The 14,495-nt window shown below is 38.1% G+C and overlaps 1 protein-coding gene across 4 annotated transcripts in view; it reads left to right on the forward strand.

The window, feature by feature from the left end:
* The first annotated feature begins 561 nt into the window (after nt 1-561).
* The window catches only part of LOC131248608 (uncharacterized), a 38,628-nt gene continuing 24,694 nt past the window's right edge, over nt 562-14,495 (forward strand). For 2 of the 4 annotated variants that reach the window (XR_009172309.1, XM_058248960.1), the window contains exons 1-8: nt 562-1,049; nt 1,130-1,180; nt 1,270-1,506; nt 3,363-3,461; nt 3,574-3,629; nt 3,883-3,994; nt 10,255-10,434; nt 10,659-10,937. Coding sequence is in view for 3 of the 4 variants with exons in the window: in XM_058248960.1 (XP_058104943.1) it covers nt 924-1,049; nt 1,130-1,180; nt 1,270-1,506; nt 3,363-3,461; nt 3,574-3,629; nt 3,883-3,994; nt 10,255-10,434; nt 10,659-10,937 (1,140 nt within the window). In the remaining variant the exon portion in view is untranslated. The remainder of the gene's footprint in view (nt 1,050-1,129; nt 1,181-1,269; nt 1,507-3,362; nt 3,462-3,573; nt 3,630-3,882; nt 3,995-10,254; nt 10,435-10,658; nt 10,938-14,495) is intronic. The other 2 variants (XM_058248958.1, XM_058248961.1) reach the window with 2 other exon arrangements.

Raw genomic sequence — 14,495 nt, forward strand, 5'->3', positions numbered from 1 at the left:
CTACAGCAGCATTCTTGGAGCACACGAGATCAGCACTAAACTTTTGCCTCTCCCCAAAAGGCCAGTCCAGACTCAGGCAGGCCGGTTATCGACTCATGGGGGTCTCAGGGCCTGGATGCTGGGCGGGGCGAACATGTAAATCTTGCTACTGATCTTGACCTACCCATCTTAACCGTCTGCACTGTAAATCGCCTTGCAGATCAATGGTCCGACGCATCGGGGCTCAACTCTCAAAGGTTTCAATAGAAGCTATCCCAGTCGTCCAATCACATCGCGGTGGGACACAACTTCACTAACAGAAGCTACGGTAAAAGGAGGCAGCTAGCAGCCACGTCAAATAAAAAGCCCAAATCCTATCCACATTTTGACGGCTAGGATCTTCCAGTCAAGGCCAATTTCGGGTCACAACAAATCCAGGAGTTGTTTAAGGAGATCAACGGTCCCGATCACATCCAGAGCTCCACGGATAGGTCCCAAAACGAGAGTCGCGTTAAAAGTGAAAGAGTCCGTCGAGTCGCACCACAACAAACCGGCGTCTCTCTTTTCCAAAGACGTGGAGTTGACTGACTTGAGCAAATAGCAATCGCGTCCCGAAGTTAATCAGACCCGCTTAACCAGGGTCAGATTTCCCAATCCCCATCCAAGACTCGTATTCCCTCCATCCCTTCCTCCCTATATACCGCATTCCTTTCTCATTCCCTCTCTTTCAAAACCCCTCTCCCCCCTTTCCTCAAATTCCCCTCTAAATTAGGGGTTTTCTCTCCGAACATCTGAAACTAGGGTTTGTCTTTTCCCCCTTTCTTTTAAACCGATCGTTCATAGGGTTTCTAATTCGCAGCAAGCAAGCAAGCGTATCATTTCCCTTGAATCCTGGTAGAGATTGCTTCGGAGAGAGGTGGAGGGTTCATTGACTTCTAGATTCGATGGAGGCTGCGGCCGGAGGAGCCGCTGCCGGGCGCGGCGGACCCCTGCCTATACCCTCTTCTCAGCCTTCGAGGAAGGAATGGCGTGCTGTTTCCGAACATTCCGTCCGGAACGCTGGGAATGAGGTGAGCAGTGTTAGGGCTTTTGTTTCTTTTCGTTCTTGCTCTTGTGTTTGTTGAATCGGTAATGATGGTTTTGGTATCAGGAAATGGACCGGATGAAGCTGGGGCAGTCTGAAGAAAGGACAATATACGAGGTAATGAGTATTGTCTAAGAACTGAGTCTGTCTAGAAATCTTGTTAATTATAGATTAATGACGTTAGGGGCCTGATATGTTAATGCAAGGTGCAGCATGGAACGGGCCCGGTCGATGTTGATTTCTGTTCTGTCACGATTGATAGTAGCCTGAACAGTGACGTGTTGCAGCAGCGCCTTCATGGTGTCTCTAGACAGAGGGAGGAACTGCAGCAGATGGAGATTGAGCTTAGAGCTCAGGTCATCGCCAGATCGGAGATTTTGGAAATGCAGAAGGGCTTTGATGCACAGATCAAAGAGCATGCCAACACAGCTGCTAAACTAAAGGTTCTTTTATATTTTGCTTTTATAGGTTTTCTTTCTTGATGATCACATGCACTATGATGATTGTTGATTTGGGTAACACTTTTTGTCTATTTTACAATGTGAATGGCTTTTTCAATTTGCATTAGTACGTTGCTAGTTTTTATTGAATGTGTCATGAACACCTAATGGTGTTAAAAATTTTATTTCGTAACTTTCATTGTACTAGGTTATCAGTTTGAAGTAGCTCAAATGAAGTGCAATTAATGCACTAGGGCTATATTGAAAGATGTAAATTGTTAAGCACCTTTCCTGTACAGTCCAGTGAGTGTTTGCAAACCTTAAAATCATTCGTCTGATGCTTTTCTAAAGGCTAATACTTCAATTTATTCTCATGGCACTCATGATTTCAAGTTACACCTTGTTTAAAATAGTTAGAGAATCTTGTTTAGGCGTTTTTGTATTTAATCAGGATGGTGAGATATGTCTAGTGGTGCGAGATTATGTTTATAAGTTTTGACATTTGGTACCATCTCCATAATTTAATCTCAGCCTGTATTCGGCGTGCATAAGTTGTCATCAATGCTTGTATAAAATTGAAAATGGGATCTTGGATCAGGAGCAATGCCTTCAAATCAATTTTGTGAGTTGCATTGGCAAAGGTGACAGAAAGTTTTCAAGCCATTTTACAGTTGATCTTTTTTCTAGTGTTCCATGTTCATCAAGGAGCCAATACAACTCCAGTATGACTCATGAAGTGGGATCAAGGCTTTGAGGTTCTTTCTGTTCTGCTTTAGTTTTTATTGAACATGGCCAATTGAATTTTTGGAAGATCACCATGTCCCATTCTTCTCCATTTTTTAAATGTTTTTAAATTAAGGTTAGCATTGAGAGTTTATTTTTCTAGTAATGCACCAACTTCATCTGAATGTGGCTCTAGTTTTGTTAGGATCACAGTATTGATGAAGTTATTCACATTCTATCTGACATCAATCCAAATTCCAAATAGAGAAACTATACTGTTAGTGTCACTCTTGGTTGGCTGCATTGGCCATTGGGTTTTGGAAGATTTCTTCAATTTTGTTTATACCAAGGTATTAAAAAACGGTTATGTAACGGTGGCAGTGGGAATCATTATGCGTTATGGGGTCTTAATGGCCATAATGGCTGCTACGGAAAAAATGGCCCATAACGGCCCATTATGGGGCTGAAACAGTTTTTTTTTTTTTTTTTTTTTTGGTTTTAAGAATAAAAAGAAGGCCACAATGGCTGTCACGGGGGCCGTAAGCAAGGTATTAAAAACTGGCTACAGAATGGCCGTTATGTATAACAGTAGTAACTGTTATGCATTATGGAAAAATTGGCTTGTAACAGCCCGTTATGGGGTTGAAACACCTTTTTTAAAGAAAAAGTTACAGCCTGTGTCGTAAGAGTAATGGCGGTGGCTGCTATAGCCACTGTTACTGTTATTGGATACCTTGGTTTATACATTCAGTTTGGAATACATTTCTGATATTAATTCAGTTTGTCTGATGTATCCATATTGATTTTTTTGCTTCTGCATTGGAGTTGAGCTGTACTTGCCTTGTTTCAAAAAATATTGGTAGTTTGCTCATTATTACCTCGTGTAGGAAGTATTGCTTGCCTGAACCTTCCATTCCCAGAAATTTCCTATAGGATTTCACGGTTTCTTGGTCTTGTTTCATTATCCTTGCCTGTAGGAGCTTTGCAGATTCTGCTTGGGGTTTTGTTTCTTTAGTTGAAAGTATTTGGGATGGCATTCTGTTACTTCATCCTATTGTCTGTTATCTATGTAGTTGGTGATAATTCAGATCCTTACATGGTTCCATTTATTCAATGTTTTATTTTTGGTTGCCCAGGAGCAATTGCAAGAAAGAGAACAATGCATACATGAATTGGAGATAAAGATGGAAGAGAAGGATAGAGAGCTACGTGCTATTAAAATTGACAATGAAGCGGTTTGTTTGGTTTTCCCTCACTGTATTTCTTTGGTCTGAATATGCTTATTTCTGTTTTTAAATAATTAATTTGTTCCTTTCTTGTTCCCATCCTTTTTTTTTTTTTTTGCAGGCTTGGGCTAAAGAGGACCTTCTCAGGGAACAAAATCAAGAGTTGGCCACCTACCGGTATGTATTTGTTTTATGAAGCTTAAGTTGTATGACAAAATGTATATCATTGCACACCATGTATATTTGTATGTATTTTACATCTACCTGGCCATTTTAATGAGATGCTTCCATTTGTAATTGTTTAAAATAAAAAGGAGCCTATTGTTGGTTATATTTATTTCCAGCAGAAAGTTCTGATGAACCTGCATTTTTTTTGGATGTTAGAAACACTGAATTGGGTTCTAATTGCCATTTGCTTGTGTGTTTGCAGAAGGGAGCATGATAACTTCGAAGCTGAAAGATCCCAACATCTTAAACAAATACATGACCTCAAAGAACATATTCAGGAAAAAGAGAGCCAGATTCTTGAATTGGAGGAGCAGGTATGCTCTGTGCATTCTTCATTTCTATGTAAAATTGATGTTCCCTCCTTGTGAAGGGTTAAAGAAAATGCCGTAGACTTTGATGAACTGAATTTAGGTGACAGTTGTAGATTGCATTACTATCTTGTTGGTACCCATTTAAGTTTGCTTAATCCTGTCATATGAATGTAATTCTAATTTATGAATCTATCTACGGAAACAATGAAATTTAATGGGGGCACCTAATTGAAACTTGTGTGCTTGAAGTGAAGAAAGGAAATATAGGAAATTCAAAGTTATATTTGGTTAGAAATCTACAATTAGATTCAGTGATTTGGATGGTTTGGTATGCCATACAACAATTCTGTGCGTCTGGTCGAAGAGACACTGATGTTAAAATGGTGATTATCTATCATAGGAGTAGTGCACCAAAAGAACCTACCTTTTACAGTGGCTTGTCCTCTCCTCTCCTCTCTCATGATTTGCAGACCATTTTCTCCCTTACATGCATTGCAAGTGCCACCTTCACTAGTGTTTGACGTACGTCGGTGGGCAATTTGTTTGCTTATTTGGGGATGGTTCTTTGGACCAATAGAGCGAGGAGTGATCTTTCATTATCTCTCCCTTGCAATGTGTTTTTATTCCTTTTGAGATTGCTAATTCCGTTATGATTGAAAAAATTGTTTTCTTCAAATATTGGAGATAATCATCTCAATGATTAGTGGAAATTTGTATTGGTGGTCTCGCTTGGCAGTTTATTTGATGCCAAAGCACAACCAGTTGACTTGTAAACTTAGGTCCAGTCTAAGCGTTTGGGTCTTTGAAACGCGAAGACAGCCTGAACTGGAGTATGACTTAAATGCACATTGGGCTATCCAAGCAATTCTCAACTTGGCCTGATGAGTTATAGACCGAGGGATAGTGTTGTGCAAATCATGGTTAAATCTAGCTTATGAATGAAGGGTTTGAGAGAGGAAACATGGTCGCAGTATGTTGCTAATAGTTTTGATTTGTAGCCAGTGATGTATGGGCATGGCTTGTATTGGTAGTTTACCTCTGAGATGCCAAAGATATGTAGAAGAGAAATGCGAAGCAATAAGCCATGAACAATGGGTAGATTCTTAATCATTCCTTGTAATAGAAGCAAATTGTTGTGAATTATGGCTACTAATTGTTCGAGACAGGCTTGAAGGCGAGGGATTAGGGGAGACTGACGGATAAGAAGGTGCGAAAGGGTTTGTGGCATGGAATGCCAAATCGGTTACGGATCGGCCGTATCGGCCGATACGTAACGGTAACGGTGCGAACCGTTACCCGTTTCGGGGCCGAAACGGCCGATTCGATTTTTTGTACCCGTATCGGCCGATACGGGACCGATACGGGCGTAACGGGCCGTTACGGGCCCGTAATGGGCCCGAAACGGTAACTTTTTTTTTAGCTCTGTTTTTGCCGTTTTTTTGAAACTTCTTGCTTCCAAACTGTTTCTAAGTCCTTCTACTACTAATTTCGACCAACCTTAGCTAGTTATTTGATAGAAAAACACATTATATTATAGATTTTTTTGAATCAAAGCTCGGTGGGCCATTTTTCAGAAATTCGTCAAAAATATGTATTTATACTTTTTTAAATATATTTTGCTGTTTTAATCATGTCATATGATGTGTTAATCATAGTAGAACATGTTAATGTGCATTTTACAGATTTGGGGTGCCATTTAATAATTTTTTAATATTTTTTTCTATTTACGCATGAATTTTGGCCCCTTTTTTTAAAATTCGAAAAATCAGTTTTTAATGGTTGTTTTGCTGTTTTAATCATGCCATTTGATGTATTAATCATAGTAGAACATGTTAATGTGCATTTTACAGATTTGGGGTGCCATTTTATATTTTTTTAATATTTTTTTCTATTTACGCATTTATTTTGGCCCTTTTTTTGAAAATTCGAAAAACCATTTTTAAATGATTCTTTTGCTGTTTTAATGATGTCATATGATGTGTTAATCATAGTAGAACATGTTAATGTGCATTTTACAGATTTGGGGTGCCATTTTATATATTTTTATATTTTTTTCTATTTACGCATTTATTTTGGCCCTTTTTTTGAAAATTCGAAAAATCATTTTTAATGATTCTTTTGCTGTTTTAATGATGCCATATGATGTGTTAATCATAGTAGAACATGTTAATATGCATTTTACAGATTTGGGGTGCCATTTTATATTTTTTTTATATTTTTTTCTATTTACGCATTTATTTCGGCCCTTTTTTTGAAAATTCAAAAAATCATTTTTTAACGATTCTTTTGCTGTTTTAATGATGCCATATGATGTGTTAATCATAGTAGAACATGTTAATGTGCATTTTACATATTTGGGGTGCCATTTTATATATATTTTTTATTTTTTTCTATTTACGCATTTTTTTCGGCCCTTTTTTTGAAAATTCGAAAAATCATTTTTTAACGATTCTTTTGCTGTTTTAATGATGCCATATGATGTGTTAATCATAGTAGAACATGTTAATGTGTATTTTACATATTTGGGGTGCCATTTTATATATATTTTTTATTTTTTTCTATTTACGCATTTTTTTCGGCCCTTTTTTTGAAAATTCGAAAAATCATTTTTTAATGATTCTTTTGCTGTTTTAATGATGCCATATGATGTGTTAATCATAGTAGAACATGTTAATGTGCATTTTACATATTTGGGGTGCCATTTTATATTTTTTTCTATTTACGCATGAATTTTGGCCCTCAAAAATAATTGCAAACACCTAAATGTAAGATATTTTCATATTACATTCATTATAATACATCTATCATTGATAGTAGATAGTTAGAAAATTAAATATATGAATTTTGTAGTCAAATTCAGGTTATCTGGTTCATAAATTCATCAGACAGTCCGATACAACTTCTCACTAAAGAGTGGACCGTTACACTACCATAAACATGTTCCAATTTATAAATGAATGCATATTTGGAATGCTTAGAATATTCCGGATTTAATCCATATTTTTTCATATTTTTTTGGCAAAAAAAAAATTTGCGCCGTTACGGGCCGTTACGCCCCCGTATCACCGTTACGCCGCCGTATCCGTATCGGTTTTGGAGGTCACCGTTACGCCAACCGATACCGATACGGGACACCTTGGTTTGTGGGTGATTGCGTGCATTTGTTGGGATTAGTCCTACCTTAAAATGGGGCGGGGACACTGATGCAAACATCACACCACCACTCCATACATATCAGAGACGTAAGCGTCGATAGGCTACATCGACACTTTCACTTTGGCTAGGCGACTGATGGTGATCACTAGTGGTCATCAGTGAGCATTAGAAAAGCATGGATGAAATGGATCATATTTGGAGGCCATCCCACCGTTGATCATGGTCTACATGATCATCCATCCATTGGATCATCTTGTGTCCCATCATGGGGCCATTCGATAGTTGGATTATGTTAGATCCTTTTGTTAGTTATTTCTTTTATATTATTCGATGATTTGGACATTTTAGTTTGTGATCGAACAATGGATATCTATTTGTTATATATATATATTTTTTACCCCTTTGCGGGAGTAGATTAGACTTTTTAGCTTTTAGGATATAATGGGTATTTTGTTTTTGTTACTAAAGGGGTAGAATTGTCATTTCAACCGTTTTTTGGAATAATACAAAACAAGTGGGGTGGGGACATCTAACCCTAATGTGAGTTTGGAGAAAATCTTGAGGAGGCTTTATGATAGTCCTTTTCTTCTTCCTTCATTGTTGTGAAGGCCAGATCTTTGGACAGAAGCCTAGAGGGTGCGAAGCCACTCTATCCTTTGTCTTTAAGATCCTTCGTCTTCCACTTCATGCTTGATGAATTGTAGGTGGTAGGTTTCTTTGAATCTTCAATCCTAAGGTAAGATCTTTTCATTATTTTCACTTGGATCTGATTTTACTTGATCCTACGGGCCACCCAGTGTTGTCATGTGTGACCGCATATGTGCATATCCATATGCAAATCGCATATGCGATCATGGCACATATGCGAAAATATGCGATCGCATATTGGCCATGGCACATTGAATTTTTTATTTTTTTGCAAAAAACAACATTCTGCCTATAAAAAGACTTCCAAATCTCCTATATTTGCAATATTCTTGCTCCAAAACTCTCGTACTCTCTTCTTCTCTTACATTTCCTAATTCGAAGTGGTCTTAATCTCTCTCTCTCTCTCTCTCTCTCTCTTTTGTATTTCCTACTTCTAATTGATCTTACTCTCTCTCTCTCTCTCCCCCCTACATTCCCTCTCTTTGGGAAGTTGGAAGATCAAGATTCAAGCACTTTCAAGTTTCAAGGAAGATAGCTTGTTGATTTTCTACAAGAATAAATAAATAGCTTGTTGATTTTGTTGTTACTTCTTGTTAACTATATTGTTGAATGTTGATGATTTGATGTTTAATTCATTGTTTAATCGATTTTATCTCTCTCAAATGTATTTTAAATATGTAACATTAGTTATCTATTAGCTTAGAAAAGTTTCCCTTAGTTTCTTATATATATTTTTTTACATTTTAAAAATTTCTTCCCTATTATATATATTTTAATTAATTAATTAATTAATTTTTTTTTTAAATAAAAAATTATGCAGTCGCATATGTGATTGTGCGTCACATATGTGATCGATAACATTGGGGCCACCTACACCCATCTTCCATTAGGTGAGATCCTATAAAGGCCGTCCGAAACTGAGTGACCAGGAACGAAAGCACTCTGAGCAGGAGAGAGAACCTTGTTTCTCACTTTCCTAAGACGGGCAGTAAGAACCTTAGCTATGATCTTGTAGAATACTAGTAAGTTTAATTGACCTGAAATGTTTAACATTTTTAGCCCGTTCTTGGGGTATCAAGGCAATGAAAGAAGCACCCACCGGTACACATTGACGATCAAAGAATCTTTGAACAACGCCATAACTTCCTCTTTTAGGGTCTTCCAAAATCTTTGACAAAAGACCAGGAAAATCCCTCAGGGCCTGGCGCTGTCATCGTTGAACTAAAAAAATATATCCTTCACTTCCTTCACCAAGAAAGGGACTTCCAGACTAACTGCTAGGTCCGCTGATAGAACATCAGAAGTAAATTCACCCAGGATTGGTCTTCGCTGGAAATCTTCTGCAAAAGCCTACCGGAAGAAGGATGAGATTTATAAGAGATCTGATAGAACCCTGTCTCCATCTTTAATGATTGAGATACAATTAGCTTTCCCTCTGTCACTTGCCATCTGTGGAAGTAGGCTGAGTTGCCGTCTCCATCAGCCATTTATCTGTGGATCTTTGTTTCCAGTATGCATCCTTCTTCCTTCTGATTATGTCACCTAGTTGGTCGGTCAGGATGTTCTTTCTGACAGAATCCTCCTGAGAGTGACTCATTTGCTTCCTCCAAACTGATCAAGGCTTGAAGCTCGCTCAACTTGCATTCTCTTCTTCTCATTCTTAAAATTGCCAAAAACCTCACTGTTCCAGGCCAACAGTTCAGCTTTCAGCAACCTCTGCTCCCCCTGAAACCTGAAAGGAGGTCTACCATCTAACAGATGACGCCACATCAGGATGGTCCAGCCACATCACGACCTTCTCCTGCTTGTTAGACCACGTGAAACTGGACTTCTTCTTTTTTCCTTTTCCTTTTCGTTTTTTTAAATTTTTTAAATTTTTAAAATTTTTTTATAATTTTAATTTTATTTAGTTCTCTTTGCATATACGAAGATGCTAAAGGTTCACCATCAATATATTCTCATCATTTCCTTCTGCTATTAGGATTTCTGTGGTTTTGTATTTTGTCTCTTTTGGGAAAAATTGCATTTTTCTGGCAAAATCGTTATTGTAGTTTTCCCCATTCTATTAGTCAATAAAAAAGTTTTTCTTCCAGATACAAGCATAGTTGTAATTCATTTAAAGGCCACAATCACAATGCCTTTATGTTCATGACAAATAATTATATTGGAAAAACAGAAAATGACTAATCTACCTTAGTAAACAGTAAACATATAGGCAAGCGCTTCTCTAACTGATATTTTTGCATGCTTCTTTTAATCGAATATCCTTGACAAGAGCATCTATATGATACACTGCTGTTTCTTATCCATCAGTCCATAAGTTTACTGCTTTGTATGCATATTGCTTGTTCTGTCAAACTTTCTTTCACATTTCAGTGTTCCATTGGCTGCATAATGAGTCACTGACTCTTTAATTGTTGAAATTATTTTAACATGTTTGTCAATGACTTGTGTGTCAGCATAGAGTTGCTCAGGAATCTATACTTTACAAGGATGAGCAATTAAGGGAGGCGCAAGCATGGGTTGCACGAGTTCAAGAAATGGATGCCATTCAGTCTACAACAAACCACTCGTTACAGGCTGAGTTACGAGAACGCACTGAACAATTTAACCAATTCTGGATTGGTTGTCAAAGACAGGTGTCTTTTTTCTCTCTCTTCACACTTCCAAAATCTCTTCTTGTTTCCCTCTTCGTGCTGTTACTGTGCATGGATGGTAAGTCCCAGGGTTTTTGTACCGTCACTAGTATTTATCTATTTTGTTGTTATATACAGTCACACTGGATTTCAGTAGCTTGCATGTTGTTTTAGTAGACATGTCATTTCTTCCAAAAAACTTGATTTGTTTATGTTCTTAATGTTAGTTTGCAGAAATGGAGAGACATCATATGCAAACCATTCAACAACTGCAAATGGAGTTGGCCGAGGCCAGAGACCGAAATGGGATTTACACTGATGATTCACGAACAGCCCATGCAAATTCCCATGCAAATTCAAAGGAATCATCTCCATATGTTCAAAACAAGGGGAACCAGTTCAGCGTAAATGAGGGTGGCCCATTAAGTGGTAATTCTGGTATCCTGCCGAACGGGAACATAGACAGGGCAGTGCCATTTGTTTCAGCTGACAACGCATCAACGAAGGCAAGATCATGGGTCAAAGCTTTTAAAAATTACTTTTCCATTCTCTTATTCATATAGTTCCCTAACTAAATTTCTGATAGCATTTAGCATATATACATGATGATAAATCAGAGCTTCCATCCTTTCTAATTCATGTTGGAGATGCAAAGCATGTTGTGCTAGCAATGACCATACATTTGTTTGTGTCCGACTGTTTTCAACTGGACGTTTGTTACTTTAGAGTAGTAGGATTTCAAAATGCTCACAAGCTTGATATTATAGGCTTATAGCTTTAGAGTTCAGCCACATTAGCTTAGAGCTTACAGAGTAGCCCATGCGAGATTTCTAGGATTTATGGATGCATAAGTCTGACAAACTTCAACCTGTAAGCTAGATGGGTAAAATAAGGTAAGCGCTGTAGTTCTTTGTTTCCTTGGAGAATTGAATGAATAATGCTTGGTAGTGGTTGCTTATTTGAGATTCTGCTGACTTCCAAGACCTTCAAAATTTTGCAATTCTCTGATATGTTGATGCAAAAGTGTTGTCTTAGTACAGCCTGATGGAATCCTCCATGATTGGGCAATCTGTGATCTTTTTAAACTTGGAGTGATAAATTTCATTACAAAATGCCGAATGTCCCATTACAATCTCTCAAGTGAGTTTTTATAGAACAATCCTAACTAACCTTTAATCATGAGGTTAGCAACTAACCTTCAACTAATCAAAACTATCTCTAACAGCAAAACAACTACCCGTACAATGGGAAGACCAGGCCCCCCACCCCCATAAACCATTCAACATGTAGCTTCAAATTGAACCAAAACAGAGTTTAGCTGTTGGAATGCTGGCATGGAAACCCAATTCTTTTGTTTTGTTTTGTTTTGTTTTGTTTTGTTTTTTGTTTTTTGTTTTTGTTATCATTGGACTTTGGGGAAAACTCATCCTTGAGTTGACGTTGCATCCTCACTGGCCTTCATGCTTTGGTTTTTGGGTGTGTGGATGTGGCCCATGGGGCAAAAGCAAAGGACTTTGCTACCCTCTTGGATGAAAGTGAAGCACAACATTCCTTTGTCAAATTGTCAGAAGCTTGTTGTCTAATGGACTGTGAGCAAGACATCTATAGGAATGAAATCTTTCAGAAAAAAAGGACATCTATAGGAATGAACAGTGATATATAACGTTGGAGCAGATTGCCCTTGTGAAAAAAGATATATAACATTTGGTTCAGGTGCTCCTACTTTAGTGCATTGACTGGTTGAGGAATCTCACAACGTTAAACACCTCACAACCAAAATTGTATGGGTCACAACCCAAGTAGGGCTGCAAGTTGACCCAACGTAGGTTTCAGTCGGGTTGGGTCAGATTGTTGAGGTCTTCGTGTTGGGTTCAGGTTGAACAATGGCAACCTGATTTGAATTCGGGTTGAGAAAATTCAGGTCGGGTTAGGTTGGGTTGGGAATAATCACATGTATTTGGGTTGGGGCAAGCTTAGAGTACTTCGGGTTGGGTTGCAGGTTTGGTACTTTTGAGGTCGGCTGGGCTCATCTTGACCCTGGCCTTGACCCGACCCAACCTGCTCAAGTTGACCCCTCGGCCCAAGCAAGTGATCATAGAAACTAGAAATTTCTGAATGGTATCTTCCCACATATCCAATGTTGTCGAATTGCATATGCGATTGCACAATCGCATATGCGACCGCATATTTAAATATAAAAAATTTGAAAAAACACACACACACACATATATAAAATAGGGAAGAATAAAAAAAAAAAAACGTAAAAAAAATAAGAAACTAAGGGGAACTTTTCTAAGTTAATGGATAACTAATTTTACGTATTTAAAATACATTTGAGAGAGAGATAAAATCAATTAAACATCAAGTCATTTACATTCAACAATATAGTTAACAAGAAGTAACAACAAAATCAACAAGCTATTTATTTATTATCGTAGAAAATCAACAAGCTATCTTCCTTGAAACTTGAAAGTGCTTGAATCTTGATCTTCCAACTTCCAAGAGAGGGAATGTAGGGGAGAGAGAGATTAAGATCACTTGGAAGTAGGAAATACTACAGAGAGAGAGAGAGAGAGAGAGAGAGAGAGAGAGAGAGAGAGAGAGAGAGAGAGACCACTTGTAATTAAGAAATGTAAGAGAAGAAGAGAGTGAGAATATTGCAAATGGAGGAGATTTGGAATCCTTTTAATAGGATTTTTATTTTATTTTATTTTATTTTTTTTGCAAAAAAAAAAATGCCATGGCCAATATGCAATCGAATATTTTCGTATATGCCACATTTTTTATCACATATGCCAGGATCGCATATGCAGTTGCACATGACAACACTGCACATATCATTGGTGCATGAACCAACTAAGATACCTCCATCATCATGGCTAGGATGAGGCTCAATTGACATCTTGCCGACATCTATAAAAATAATCTGCATGCGCTTGACTACATGGTCAAGTGTTAGCACAACTACATCCAACTGTTCGTAGCCTTTATTGACCATGCTAATTGCGAGCTTCCTCCAGCTCTTCATTGAAGGTGCTCACCAGTTTGGGGAGCTCTTCTGGTTTGGATTGCTCCAACATTAGGAAGCTCTTGTGAAGCACCTAAATCTTGTCATTGTCACTTTACACAACCTCATTGTCCGCATAAGTCATTGTAACAATCATATATTGGATCTCCCAAGCTGCTTGGTGTCTCGGTTTTCCATCACAATTTGAGGCTGAGCTGACCACATTGTATGCTCAGTCTCAGACAATGCTTTAAAACTGAAATGCTTAACCATTACAGCTACAAAAAATTTGAAATGTAGTCAAATCTTCTACCAATTGTTGTCTTTTATGATATATGGACTTCTTGGTAGCTCCAGCTTGCCGGCCTTGTTTTCTACCTGGTTGCCTTGCCGTTAGGGCTGGCCCACCTCAGACTGAGCTTGGGCTAGATTATCAAATCCCAAGGGCTGGGTTTGGGCTTAAAATTCTATCTTGTTGCTCAAGCAGGCTGGGCTTGGACTTAGTTGTCCAAAAGCTCATTAGCCCAGCCCAACCCTTAAACTTTTCCAAAAATGAAACTCCCTCTTTCCCAAAAAATACCCCCCCGCTCTCCTCTACTCACACTATATCTCTTTCTCAGCACTTTTTTTTTTTTTTAAATAGCAAAAAGAGAGTTCCACAACCATCTTCAATCCAAAAGGAAAGGTGGGAAGAGATTTGGACAACAAACCTGTTACGTGATTTTTTGTTTTCTTTTTACATTTTTCTTATCGGAAATGGAGAAGGTCGTTTTCAAGGAGGAATGATATGGTGATTCATACAAGGATGGACTGAAGAAGCAATGCATAACATACTTGCCAAAATAGAACCCATGCAAGGTCCTGGAGATTCATTAGGTGGGCCCACCACGACACATGCCCAGGCTCGAAAATAGTCTGATTCATTCATTAGGTGGGCCCCTAAGTACATTGGGTATGAGACTTTTTTTTTTTTTTTTTGTCATTTCTTTTAACCTGCCCAAATTTCTCAAGAGTAGCCAACTTGATGAATGGCCAGCTTCCCTTTGAGGCGAGGACA

This window comes from Magnolia sinica, chromosome 6, assembly GCF_029962835.1.
Source record: "Magnolia sinica isolate HGM2019 chromosome 6, MsV1, whole genome shotgun sequence".
In the NCBI taxonomy this organism is placed as follows: Eukaryota; Viridiplantae; Streptophyta; class Magnoliopsida; order Magnoliales; family Magnoliaceae; genus Magnolia; species Magnolia sinica.